Below are 13,851 nucleotides of genomic sequence, written 5' to 3' on the forward strand. Positions count from 1 at the left end.
GACTGCCTGGTCATCCCTAGACAAGGGCAGAAAGAACCTGATGGGGAGGGGGTCACAGAATCACAGAATTCGCACAGGCTACTCTGTCAGCTGATGGGGTGCCTGGCCCAATCTCAGGGCCTTTCCCATCCCCCACCCCACATCAGGCACGGGTCTCTGCCCCAGCCTCCCACACCCACCACTCAGAAGGACCATCCCCTCCAGAGCAGAGCTTTAATTCCAGAGTTTTAGTGTATTTACAAAAGTCCACAGCTCCAGCTGGCAGCCCCATTGTTCTGTGCTCGCGCCTGCCTTCGGACAGGTCAGCTCATTCTTTGCTTGTGCAGGCAGGGGGCAGAGGGGTGCCCAGCAGCCCCATTGTTCTGTGCTCGCGCCTGCCTTCGGACAGGTCAGCTCATTCTTTGCTTGTGCAGGCAGGGGGCAGAGGGGTGCCCAGTTTCTATTAGTGTAACATAAATGATACAAAGATTGCTTATCTACTGTGAAAAAGTCCCAGGGACCAACCAGAGGCCCCTAAGCTGCCTTTGGTTCTCCAAACCCAAAATATGCGGTGAGGCGGGGCACCAACCAGTGGCCCCTAAGCTGCCTTTGGTTCTCCAAACCCAAAATAGGCGGTGAGGCGGGGCACCCCATCTCTGCAGCCACAAGCGTGGGCTTCTGGCACACTCAGCCTCTCAGGATCTCACACACACACACACACACACACCCCTCTGCCACACATACACACACACACACACACACACACACACCTCTGCCTCACACACACAAGGCTGAGCCCCTGGCAGCGCTCCGGCAGCTGAGAAAATCTATATACACTTGGAGAGTAGCACCAAGTAGGTAGCTGGCAGCCATGCTTGCCCTTCCAAGGCCCTCGTCCAGAAAAAGGGTCCGAAGGGCATCCAGCACGGTCCTTCAGGCCCCCCGCGAGGAGGCAGCGGTCGTAAGGGCAGGCCCCTCCCAGGGAGGGTCGTGGCCTCATCGCAGGAGGCGGGGCGCCGGCGAGAGGGAGGCTGGGGCACACAGCGCCTCCTCGATGTCCTCCAGGCAGCCCAGCAGGTCCATGTCGCGGAGCACGCGGCCCAGCAGCTCCAGCGTGGCCTCGCGCCGTGGCATGCGCCGCCGCCAGGCCGCCAGCATGCTGTAGTGGGCCTCCCGCAGGCAGCGCCCGTTCTGCAGCTCCAGCCGCTCGATCTCGTGCTCGCTCAGCCCCAGCCGGCGCACAAACTCCTTCCAGCGCGATGGGGGCACGCCGTCCACCACGGCATACAGCGTCACCGGGTCCGCGGGGTCGGCTGCGGGGAAGCAGGCGGTGAGCCTCCCACAGGCCGGCTACAGCGGCCGCCCGGCCCGCCCCCCCATCTCCACGCACGCGCACTCTAGGAGCCCCGCCCACCTGCTGCGGCTGGGAACTCACCTTCTGCGCGCTGACTGTGCGTGCTGTCCTCCCACTTCTGAACTGGGATGGGAATGGGGGTGGAGGCTGGAGCCGCGGTGAGGATGGGGCCAGCCTCCTGGTAGGGTGGGGCCATCTCTCCAGAGTCTGACGGAGCCCTTAACTTAGACCAGTCACGTGGGGTGAAGACGGACCTGGGGGTGAAGGTGGGGTTGGGGATGGGACTGAAGCCCGGGATGGGACTGAAGCCCGTGGTGGGACTGAAGCCTGTGGTGGGACTGAAACCTGGAACCGAGGCCAGGGTCTCAGGCTCCCCCTAAAAGAGAGAAGGCACAGCATTAGCAAAGGAGAGGAAAAACAGCCCTAACCCTCTTTAATCTTGAAGGGGGCTGGGATTAGAGAGAGTTAGGGGTGGGGGGTGTTCATTTGGGTACCACAGGATTATAATGGAAAATCAGGGAAGGTTGGGGGTAGGTTCCTAGTTTCATCTTACCTCCTTTGTAGGTGTCAATTTCCCACAAACTGAGAAAAAAGAAACAAAGCGTCACAAATTTCACTTCCTCTCTCAGCCCTGGCGCCCATACTGGGGCTGGCCATGGGGACTTGTGGTGACATGCTTCAGGGCTCAAGTGGCCCCAGGGACAAGAGAACTACTGATGCAATGTGACCTTTCACAAGCCATCGGAGCTATCTCCTGCCAACAAGGTTCTCAGCAGCAAACTAAGGGGACACTCCTCATACCCCTCCATGTTGGTCCATCTTGCCCATTCACCCTCCTCCCACATCCCTGCCAGCATGCTTTCCCCTCCCAAAGGCCCCACTCACTCACCAGTGGAGAAGAACCTGGGCATCTGCCGTTGGTAGCGGCACATTAAAACAATAGAGAAGGATAAAACACAAATGCCAAAGAAGATCACCAGGGGCAACAGCACTGTGGTACCTGGAGGCAAGGCAGGCTGTGGTCAGAGGAGGGGGCAGCAGGAGGCAGCAGGACTGGCTGGGTGGGTGGAAGGTCAAGGATTAGGACAGGGCAGGTGAGCATGGGAACAGGGTGATCTGTCCTCACCTGGGTCCTGAGGGACCGTAACCTTTTCCACAGGGAGAAGACACAACTTTGTGCACTCTGTGTTTTCCTTACAGCTAAAAGAAGAGATAGCACAGGTAAATAGGGTTCCTCCCATAAGAGGAAGACAGGGGGGAAAGACAAAAAAAAAAAAAAAACTCCACAGTGTTGCAAATCCTTTGCTTTATGATTATTTTAGCTCTCTCTTGATATAATGGAAAATGAAACCTCTGCTGGGAAATTAAACTGCTCCTGATGGAGAGGCATGAAACCCAAGTTAATCACAAAATCATTAAATTTTAGAACTGATCTCCAGGAGGCTGTGTAGAAAAATAGTTAAAAGCAGTGAGAGGCGGGGCATGAATTGCAGCCCCTTCATCGGCTAGCAGTGTGACTCCAAGCAAGTCATTTAACCGGTAAGCTTCAGTTTGCTGATCTGTAAAATGAGGCTCTTGCCCACCTGCTAGAATTGAGGAGTTAAGTGAGATCCGTCTGCCTGACATATAGTAAGTGCTCAATAAATGGTAACAGTAACTGAATTGTTTTACTGATGAGAATCCCATGGTAAAGAGAGACTGGAAAGATTTTTCTTGAGATAAACAATCCCTGACTTTGAGAGAGGGGTCAAACATGCATGTGAAAAGTTTTGAAATACATATTGTTGGGGGCAGCCAGAGAGTACTCTCGAACAAGCACATCTTTCCCTCTGACCACAGCCTGCCTTGTCTCCAGGTACCACAGTGCTGTTGCCTCTGGTGAGCATGGAGTGATAAGAACTCCATGGAGGGCTAAAAGGAGCTCAGAGGAAGGTGAGTTCTCAGCGGGAATCTGAAAGCAGGAAGAGGCACTTTTGCCCACCTCACAGGCTCCTGGTGAGAACCTCATGGAATGAGTGTGAAAGCTCTCTGAAGCAGCAGAGCAGACTTGGTAGAAAAAGAAAAGGGGTGCCTGGGTGGCTCAGTGGGTTGAAGTTTCTGCCTTCAGCTCAGGTCATGATCCCAGGTCCTGGGATTGAGCCCCGCATGGGGCTCTCTGCTCAGCAGGGAGCCTGCTTCCCCCCCCTCTCTCTCTGCCTGCCTCTCTGCCTACTTGTGATCTCTGTCTGTCAAATAAATAAATAAAATCTTTAAAAAAAAAAGAAAACAAATAGTTCAGTGTCAGACACTTTGTAGCTCTATAACCGTCCAAGTGAATGTTATCAGCTTTACTTTAAAGGTGAGAAAACTAAAGCTCCGAGATGTTAAGTAACTTGCCCAAGGTCACACAGCCTAAGTGGCTCCACTGATATATATATATATTTTTTTTTAAGATTTTATCTATTCATTTGACAGACAGAGATCACAAGTAGGCAGAGAGGCAGGCTGAGAGAGAGGGGGAAGCAGGCTCCCCGCAGAGCAGAGAGCCAGACGCGGGGCTCGATCCCAGGACCCCAGGATCACGACCCGAGCTGAAGGCAGAGGCTTTAACCACTGAGCCACCCAGGCGCCCCTCCACTGATATTTAAACCCAGATCAACTGAACTTTAGAACCTTCAGAGTTCCTTCTTTGCAAGCAAGTGTGTAAGACTAGGCTCCATGGAGCCAAAAGAGATAAGGAGGCCTGAACAGAGACTGGGGAAGAAATACCATATTGCAGCAAAGATGCCATCAGTGATAAGAAGCACCATCACTACACACACACACACACACACACACACACACACACACACACAGCTGCCAGTTAAACCATGATACCTCATCAATTATTAGATGAAGCCTAATTTCAGAGATGTGAAAATGCACGTCCTAGAATCAATGAACTGTAGTAGATCCTGTCTCCCCAAAATCCAAATGTCTGAATTAAAAGAACTGCAAGTCTGTGAAGTATGAGCCTCCATTCCCAAAGACTTCTTCAGATTTTAGGAGCAAGTCCCCGGGGCGGGGGAAGGAGTAGCAGGAAGGACTGTCTGGTGTACTGACACGAAGTGTCAGCCACTCAAACAGCCAGTAAGAGCCAGGGTTTCTGGCTTGGGGTTTCTTCCTTGCCCTGCTGTGGCTCTCACCTGAAGCCACCCCGTCCCACCCCAAACCCCCTCCCCACCCAATCCAGTGCCCAGCAGATGGCAGAGATACTCACTGAACACAGGGTATGCATTCATGGTCTCTTAGAAAGAAACCCGCGTGGCAGGTGCACACTGTGTTCTGTTTCTCTGTGCCTGTAGAGAGAGATGCAGCACAGCTAGGGGAGGGCCGCCCTGCAACCCCAAGGATCACGGGGAAAACCAGAAGGGGCAGGGGGGTAGATGGTCAGAGTGGAGGTGGTCCCACGGACTTCAGGATGGGAAGGAGTGAAAATGTTGCGTGGACGGGGGCGGCACAGAGGCAGAGAGCTTCCTCCTGAGCCTGAGCCGGGGCCACCCTGAGGCAGGGAGGAGACTGGGGTTGGGAGAGCCATGCTCACAGGAGATGTGCACTGTGCCATTGAGGCAGAGGCTGCAGTTCACGCACTGGAAAAGGGTGTCACCCCAGTAACGCCGGTACTGGTTCTCCCGGCAGCCGCACACAGTGTCCTGGGACACAGTGCAAGGAGAAATCTCCACCTGGTTCATTTCTGGAGAGGGAGGAGATGGAGTGTGAGCCCCTGCCCCACAGCAGTGTGTGTCTTTCTCTGTACACATGTCCCCACCCATGCACTCACCCATTGCACAAGCATTCCCACCCACACCCACCTGCAGAGATCTGTCTGCCCTCGCACATAGGCGCACACACTGCTCTAACCTAGCTACCTGACACTCTGTTCAGAGCCCTTGCCGCCTCCTAAGACTCACCTTTTCGGCATTTGGAGCAACTGAGGCACTGTCTGAGGTGGTTCTCCGAAGCTGTAAAGGTGCCGTTTTCACATTCCCTGCAGTCTGTGTCCAGCCCCAGGCCGGGACAGTCCTTGTACAGGTAGGTCCCTATGATGGAGTAGCAGGGTTAGCTAACAGCGAGAGCTCAAGGAAGGAACCCCCGCTAGAGAGAACAGCCAGGATCCCCCCACCCCACCCCAAATGTCTAAGAGAGGAAAGAAGGGACAAAATCCCAGTCCAGGAGAGGCAGCAAAGTCAGGAGACTGGAGGTAAGGTTCCAGGTTCTAGAACCTCTGGAAAAGGCAAAGGAAGAAGCAGGACTGAGCAGGTTCGCTGTTACCACTTTCTCCTACCTTTGTGGCACTTCGTACAGCAAATGGAATTATCTTGAGGGTGAATATATTTTCCTTGGGGACACAGAACAGCTCTCTTCTCCCGGTCCCTGACGTGAGGGACCAGTGCCATAACCCTTAAGGGGTATATTTCCACCAACAAGGCCAGGAGCACCTGGGGAAGAGTCAGACAGAGGAGATCCCATCAGGAGAGGGTGGATGGGAGCCTTGGAGGTAGCAAGTCAAAGCCTTCCCAGCACAAGTCCTTTCTCAGTGGAACATTCTCCCCAGGCCACTCCTGCTCACACTCCATGTTCTTCCTCTAAGCTCAGACAGATGGCCCCACATGATCCAGCGCTTAATTCTTCCCTAGTTGTTCTGTGGACGAATTTTTGTCCTTCCAGGTCAAGGCTAGTGGACCCCAGGCCTGAGCTCTATTTCATCCTTCTTTCCCCATAGCAGCTAATAGTGCTGGACACAGGGCAGGTGTTTAAGGAAGGGTGGTGGTTGTTGTTGTTGTTGTTGTTGTTGTTGTTTTGATTGGGAACTAGCAAGTGACTTCAGTTATGGCCCTTCCTTCCAACAAGGAGCCCTAAGAATTGGGGTGACGTTTCTCCATCGGGACGCTATGATCACAGTGTATTCGCCTTGTGAACATTCACAGAGGTGAACAGTTAGGTAGGATCTGTGCACTTTCCTGGATTGTGTTCTATCGGCAAAAATGTTTTTTATAAAATCAGATTGGCGTGGAAGTAAGTGATGTTTCTGTGGGCACCATTCCTGGGGAGTGGGCAGAAGCAAAAGGAAGAATTTCTTTATACATCTTTATCAGAACCTCACTTAGGAGGGTGCCTGGGTGGCTCAGTGCTTTCAGCCTCTGCCTCCGGCTCAGGTGGCTCAGGTGGCTCAGGTCATGATCGTGCTCTCTGCTCAGCAGGGAGCCTGCTTCCCCTCTTTCTCTTTGCCTGCCTCTCTGCCTATTTGTGACCTCTCTCTGTCAAATAAATTTAAAAATCTTAAAAAAAAAAAAAAAAAGAAAAGAAAGAACCTCACTTAAGATTTTGCCCTGGGCCTCCAGGCCATATCCCCTTCCACCACTAAATCTGCAGAGGCCCCAGGCTGGCCAGGGCAAATGGGGAGAGGAGTAAAAGGGAAAGTTCTGGGTCAGGAATGAGGTAGGTGACTGATGAAGTTTAGGAGAGGACAAAGGCATATAGGTTCCACGCAGCTGGAGCTGGCCAGAAGTGGGTGGTCGGGCTCAAAGGACCAGCAAGTCTAGAGCTGAGGGTGGATGTGGGAGTCCTGAAGCCCTCTGCACACCAGGGCATTCTGGGAGGCATGTTCACAGTCTCGCGCGAGCGCACGGCAACGGAATCACCTGCTCCGTCCTGGCCTCAGAGCCAGGAACAGCAAAGCCAGGAGTGGGGGTCGAGTTCCAACCCAGACTTTGTCCCTTGATCTCCGGTCGGCCTCTTTCTGACTGTCCCTGGGCCTGGGTTTGTTTTTCCCTCTGTTATACAAGCCACTTTATGTCCAGATAAGAGGATGTCCTCAAACTGTGTTAAACACTGGGAAGCAACAGGCTAATAATCAGATCACGGAAACCCCCATCTGGGACAGGAGGGCATGGCAGCCCACCGCCTGGGCAGGCAGGCAGGTAGGCAGGTAGGGAGGTCATGCTCTGAGGCACCCTCTGGGGGACGCTGCAGCCTGGAAGCTGGAGGCTCAGCTAAGAACGGAAACCACCCTGTGCAACACAGCAGCAAGAGCTGTTACGAGGGCAGCACCCTCCTTGGCCCACTCCGGAACTGTCATCTCCCCTGAACAAGATTGGGGCATTCAGGACAACAGGAAGAGTTTGGGGTGGTTATGGGAAGAACTTCCCAATCCTGAAAGTGTGGTTCCTTTCCCTGAAGAAGAGCTCTCAGCGCCTAAGGTTACTGGCACTTAAAATTCCATGGGAGCCTGCCCACCCCTCCACCCCCAGGAGCACAGCCAAGCAGCAGAGACAGAGTCAGGGAGAAAAACTAGGGGCTCCAGTTCTGGGACAGCCTTGGTGGGGAGCTTTTCGGGAACCACTGGCCTGTGAGGTATAAGCTTCCCAGGAATGGGAGTGAGGGAGGGAGACATTAGGCTTTCTGAAGCCTAGTGTCTCCTTCCCTCTCCAGCACTTTGGGGGTTAAGTCAGATCCGGGAAAGGGAAATCTTTTCCCAGCAGCTCCGCCCAATGACTCAGGCCAGGGAGGGAGGGCATCAGGGGAAGGGAGAGAGAACGAGCAGCTTCCCCAGCTCCTCAAGGGTCATGAGTCAGCACAAAGACAGAGGGACTAGCCAGCCATTAAGACCCCATGTGAGCCCTTCATCCTGTGTGCCAGGCTCTCCCTCCAATCCCCACTCGGAGCACACTTCCTCCCCCTCCCCCTCGCTCTCAAAAGAGCCAGGCAAAGGACCCCTGTCCCACTTGGGCCACGTATTTCGGGAAATGGCTCCCTCTCCCATTCCATCCCAAAGGGAAGTCTCCTCAACCCCTGGCTTCCTCCCATCGGGGTCACTACCCACCCCTCCCTGAGGGGCCTTTCAGCTCCTTCCCCCCCATCAGCATCCTTCCTTTAGACCAGGCCCCGCCCTGGCTCCTCCTCCCCATTCGACCAGTCCCCAACCGACAGGCCCTTTCTCTGGGTTCTCACAGGAGCCCCCTGACACTCCCCAGCTCCAAAAGAAAGCAAACCAAGGCTGCCCTCCCACCCGGGGTTCACTGCATTCCCACAGCCTGGCTGGTTCTAACCAGTGGGGTTGGGGTTGGGGACTTCCCTGGGGTCCCCAAACAACCCTTAGGAAATAAGGCCAGTTCTGAGTCTCCACAGCCCTCTCCCCTGCCCCAGCAAGTCCACTGGCAGCTGAGGAAACATTCCAGAGCCCTGAACACCCACGTCCAGGAGTGAGGAAGCAGGCGAGAAGAGATGGAAGAAGGCCAGCCCTATTTCCCAGGTCTCTGTAGCCCCCACAATGCCCCAGCCAGCCCTCTCTGGCCCCTAGTAGCCAGGGCCTCAGGCACGGGCTGGCTTCAAGGAGCAGGTCCTCAGTCGCTGTACCCTGCAGCTAAATTAGGAGGTAAGCAAGCTCTGAGCCCCAAGACCCTAGCCAGCCTGCACCTGTCATCAGGAGCAGGGGAAAGGCAGGAAGCTGGGAGGTGCCTGTGGAGAGCCAGTTGAGGGGGTGGCCCAGCACCCCTCTGACTCCCCCACAACTTCCGCCTGGGGAGACTTTAAAGTGTGACTTCCTGTACTGGGGCTGCAAAGGGGGCGGAGAAGCCTGAGGAGAAACCGAGAGAGTGTGAGGGACCCTGTGGTCTAACCCTGGCCCAGCACCTCCGGACCTTAGCTGGGTCCTTCCCCTGCATTAATTTGTTCATTAAATGAAAATGCATTTGTTCTTGGAATGTCAAAATTTCTGGGGAGTTTTATGACAGCTTCTCCTCCAAGAGCTCAGTTGCAATCCCACCTCCTTCCCCTGAAGCCCCCCATTAATCCCACTTCCCCGGCTCAAGCTCATTAGATGCTCAGCCCCCTGTGATCTTCAATACCGCGGATTAACAATATCTACTTTTGGCTCTTGTTATAATTATCCTGGGGAGTAAATATGATCTCCCCAAACAGACCATAAACTCTATGAGATGAGCGATCAGAGAGAGAGTGTGGTCAGAGATAGCATCTTATCCTCCTGGGTATCTCCTCAGCTCCCAAAATGAGAGGAGCAAAGTAAGTAATGATGGGTTGGCCAGTCTAATAACTCATCTGTGCTCCCCTCCAGCTGAAGCCACTGCTTCCCAGAGAGGGAAGGAGAGAGTCAGCGCCCCTTGTAAGAACAGACTTGCCTCCCGGGGAGAGTTTTCAAACCATGCCCAGTCCTTCCCACACACATGCACACCCACCCACACGCTCCCCCGCCAGAGAGTCTGATGAGTGTTCCTCTCCTGAGCATCACTGCTGACTGAAGGCAGTCCATATGAACGACAGGAAGGCAGAAAAGGGTTTGAGAAGCCCCGCTCTAGCCTGTTAGTTGCGTACTTCATCTGGCTATTCCCGAACTCTTAAGGTGCCCCATACTCAATGGATCCATCTCCTGGGCTAGACAAATGTCACACAACATACTTCTCAGCACCAGTGCTGAAAGCTCTGGGGCCCTTCTCTCCTCGAGCGCCCTCCCCACCGCACCTCCCCACCCAGTCCCAATCCATTGGGTCTGCCGGTTCATCTTGCCAGTCCTCCTTCTGTGATCTCTCAGTCCTGCCATACCCACGGGTTGCCTCACACTTGGATTATTGCAACTGTCTTCCCGCTGACTGCTCCAATCCACCCTACACACTCTGTCTGTGTTCACGTTTCAGCTTGTACTTCTCCAGAGCCTGACCTGGAACATCATGTCCACAGGTCCCTCCTTCCCTGAATGAGCACTTGCAGGGGTCCCTTGCTGCTATTCTGAACATTCTCAGATGCCATGGGCCCTCAGAGAAGTGTTTCTGAATGAATGAAAGAATGAATGAATGAATGGATGGATGGATTCCTCTACCTTGGACCCCATTCAAGATTCTCTCTTCATTTCCTCCCCCAATCCCTCCAATTTTCTCATTCTCATTTCTTCTTGTTCCTCAACCTGCTCCTTCCACTCCAGCCAAGGGGTCCTTCCATCCCTACCTACTCCCAACACAAAATCCCACCTCTCCCTTCCCCTCCTCTCCCCAAACCAGTCTCCCTTCTTTCCAGCCATGCTGCCAGCCACTGACTTCGAATCTCAGCCCCAAAACCACTTTTCTGTAAGGTTTTCCCTTCCTCATTCCATCTGACCCATGCCTGTTCCTTGATTCATGCAACAAAGAGTTAGGGAGCACCACTGCTCATGCGTCCCATTCTCTGCTGGGTCAGAGACAGTGGTCTAGGCAGAGGGTGCTCCTGGAGCACCACCAGAGTGGAGGCAGCTGGGTGACGCTCATTCCCTTCCCTGGTTCTGCCTCCCATCTCCCCATCAGTGTTCTAGGACACCACACCAAAACGCTTTTGTGGATATTTTCCCCCTAGACTGTGCTGAAACCATTTTTTGTCTGTAAGCTATCTTGGGTCCCAGACTATAAACTCCTTGAGAACGGCAAAATCCTAGGGGCTTTGTCCCAGTCTCTCCAGTATTCTTCCCCAGTATCCCCCCACACAAGCATAACTCCAGTGCTCAGTGTTGCCCACTGAATGGCGAGCAATTGAAAAGCTCGGACAGACCTCCATACCTTCTGTTTCCCCTCCGGCTCCAGACGGAGTTTGGGTCCCACAGAGCTGAGCTTGGGTCCCTCACCGTCTCCACCCCAGCCGCCAAGCACTTTCCTTTATCTGTGGAGACTACCCATACCTTCTGTTTTCTAAACACAGTAGCCACCAAACAATACTACTAACAGGAACAAGACAAATCTAAGTGCTTTCCACTTGCTATACCTTACTCCTCTACTAGAATGTAGACTCCATGGGGACAGAGATTTTGTTCACTGCTGTCATCCCAGCACTTAAAATAATGTCTAGTACAGACCCAGCACTTGATAAGTTGAATACTTAACCCACAGTTGACCTTGAACAACAAAGAAGTTAGGAGCACCGGGCAACACCCCTCCCTTAATGAAAAATCCATGTGTAACTTTTGACTCCCCCAAAACTTAACGACTCATAGCCTACCTTTGACTGGAAGCCAAATCAGGGGCGGAAACAATTGATTAACACACATTTTGTATGTTCTGTGTTTATACCATATTTTGACCATTAAGTAGGCTAGAGAAATGAAAATGTCATTAAGAAAATCATAAACAGGGGCGCCTGGGTGGCTCAGTGGTTTAAGCCGCTGCCTTCGGCTCAGGTCATGATCTCGGGGTCCTGGGATCGAGTCCCACATCGGGCTCTCTGCTCAGCAGGGAGCCTGCTTCCCTCCCTCTCTCTGCCTGCCTCTCTGTCTACTTGTGATCTCTCTCTGTCAAATAAATAAAATCTTTAAAAAAAAAAAAAGAAAGAAAATCATAAACAGAAAATACATTTACAGTTCTGTAGTTAATGGGGAAAATCTGCACATAAGTGGACCTGTGTGGTTCAAACCCCTGTTGTTCAAAGGTCAACTGTGTATCAATCTACTTAATCTTCAGAACAACATTTGGAGGTAGTGTTTATTACATACGTTTTAGAGATAAAGAAACTAGGACATGGAAGGTTCTGTTCAGGCAACTAGTCAGTGAGGGAGCCAGGATTTAAATCCAAGTGATCTACCCCTTAAGAGAGAACAGAAGTAAGACCAGGCAGCTGGAGGGGGGCAGAGGGAGCCTGGGAGAAGGACAACCTTGAGAGAAGTCAAGAGAGGGGACTGGGGAGACAGGAGGTGGGAGAGTGAGAAGAACAGTGAGGCCCAAATGGAGAGAGGTGCTGACTGGGGGGATCAGGGTATAGAAATGTGGACTCCAGCACAGAAGAGAGGGAGAGGGAAGAACCAAAGAGAAAAAGTTTCAAAAAAGGAGACTCTCATGGGGAAACCGATAGAAAAGACGGGAATGCTTAGGAGAGACAGGACAAGACCCAGAGAAGAGGGGAGGGGAGGAGAGGAGAGTGGGGAAGACCTAGGCTAGGGACGGGCAAAGACCTAGAAGAAACCAGCCAGCACACGCCAGGAAAATCCACCCCAGCAGGTGGGAGAGAGGAGCTTGGAGTATGACACAGGATGACTCCAGGACAGGCAGGGAGATCAAGGATACACTGAAATGAGGCTGAGGCACAAGAAAGGGACATTTTCCAGTGACGAAAACAACTTTCTACTAACTTCCCCAAACCACGCTATAAAAGAAGAAACCAAGAGATTGTTGTTTAGGCCTGTGGGAAGGGGGCCGGAAGGCTGGCACAGGGACAGGACTGGACCAGGTGGAGGTGGGGCTAGTTGTCCAACAGAGGCCACCCATCTAGAAGCTGAGCCAGAGGCAGGGGGTGCAGAATGCCTCCAGGTGGGCGTCCTGGCCCCAGGGAGTGCACTGGGGATACTCTCTGTGGGGTTGCCCTGCCCCTGTCCAGTTCCCACTCTACTCCCAAATATGCCCCTCCACACAGGCAAAAACACATAGCATCCCAAACTTACCCACAACCCATAGCTGTTCCTGGACTCAGTTTCCCCCTTCACTAGCATCCGACTCCTATCCTCTGCCAGGGTTTACTCAGCCCGGGCCCAAGGGCAGCCTCCCCGCACACCGTCGACCCCACACACACACCCGCTGGCCAGCTGACCAGAGGACAGAACTCTGAATCATGGGGACTCCGAGGGCTGAATGCCCTTCTTCCATTCCTTTCCTTACTCTCCGGAATCTGCCCCACCCTCAGGGATCACCTGCCCCCACATTCCCGGCCACCTCCTAGCCCCAGCAAACTTCCTTGGTTGTCCTCAGGTTCCCTTTCACTGTCCCCCTGGCCTCCGACTCAGGGCCGGCGGCCCGAATGAGGAACCCGAACTTCTGGCGGTGTTTGAAGTGAGGCCACGCTGGCCCGAGGCCGGGGGCCGGGAGAAGGGCCCACTGGGGCGAGGCGGCGTCCTCCCCTTCTCTCTTACCCCTCCTCCCCCTCCCCTTGCCCCAGCCCACTCGGCCCCCCGTCCCAGGGCTCACCAGTGGCAGCAGCAGGCCAGGCACGGTGGGGAGGCCCATGACCGGCCAGCGGTGGCCTCTTACTCCCCCATCAGGGCTCAGGCAGTGGTGGCGGCGGCAGCGGCGGCGGCGGCAGAGTCTGGGATGTGAGGGCCCGCCGGGTCCCAAGAGCAGCCTGGGGCCGCTGGCAGGGGAGCTGAGGTGGAGACTGGGGTGAGGATCACGGCTCAGTCCCGGGCCGGGATCTCCAACCCCAAAAGCCGGAGCTGGAGCCCGAGTCCTGAGAACTGGGAGAAAATTAAAGCAGAAAGGAGAGAGAGGTGGGAGGGAAGGGAGAGCGGCAGATGGGGTGTTGCAACTGCGGGACAGGAAGAGCCTGGGGGAGGAGAAGGGAGGAGGCGGGAGGAGGGGGCGAAGGGCTGTAACCCTTTGGAGCTCAGTCAGAGGCGCCCGAGTCCTGGATCCCGCGGCCTCTGGCCCCCAACCCACCAATCCGACCCCTCCCGAGCCAACACCAAGGGACCCTAAGCCCCTCCCTCCTCACTCACCCGGTCACCGACCTTTCCCACGTGAACACCGACTCAGGGCTTTGGA

The 13,851-nt window shown here is 54.2% G+C and overlaps 1 protein-coding gene across 1 annotated transcript; it reads right to left on the reverse strand.

Annotated features, from left to right (window-relative positions):
- Positions 1–718: 718 nt before the first annotated feature.
- On the reverse strand, positions 719–13,526 carry LOC111159748 (TNF receptor superfamily member 1A). Its single transcript, XM_022522332.1, has 10 exons — positions 13,279–13,526; positions 5,637–5,790; positions 5,263–5,391; positions 4,896–5,045; positions 4,572–4,650; positions 2,460–2,533; positions 2,223–2,333; positions 1,887–1,915; positions 1,415–1,709; positions 719–1,292 (listed from the first exon to the last, which is right to left on the reverse strand). The coding sequence occupies exons 1-10, from the start codon at positions 13,315–13,317 to the stop codon at positions 976–978; spliced, it is 1,377 nt and encodes a 458-aa protein (XP_022378040.1). The 5' UTR covers positions 13,318–13,526; the 3' UTR covers positions 719–975.
- Positions 13,527–13,851: the final 325 nt, after the last annotated feature.

The sequence above is a fragment of the Enhydra lutris genome, unplaced genomic scaffold (genome assembly GCF_002288905.1).
Source record: "Enhydra lutris kenyoni isolate GAN:26980312 unplaced genomic scaffold, ASM228890v2 scaffoldscaffold69, whole genome shotgun sequence".
Taxonomy (NCBI): domain Eukaryota; kingdom Metazoa; phylum Chordata; class Mammalia; order Carnivora; family Mustelidae; genus Enhydra; species Enhydra lutris.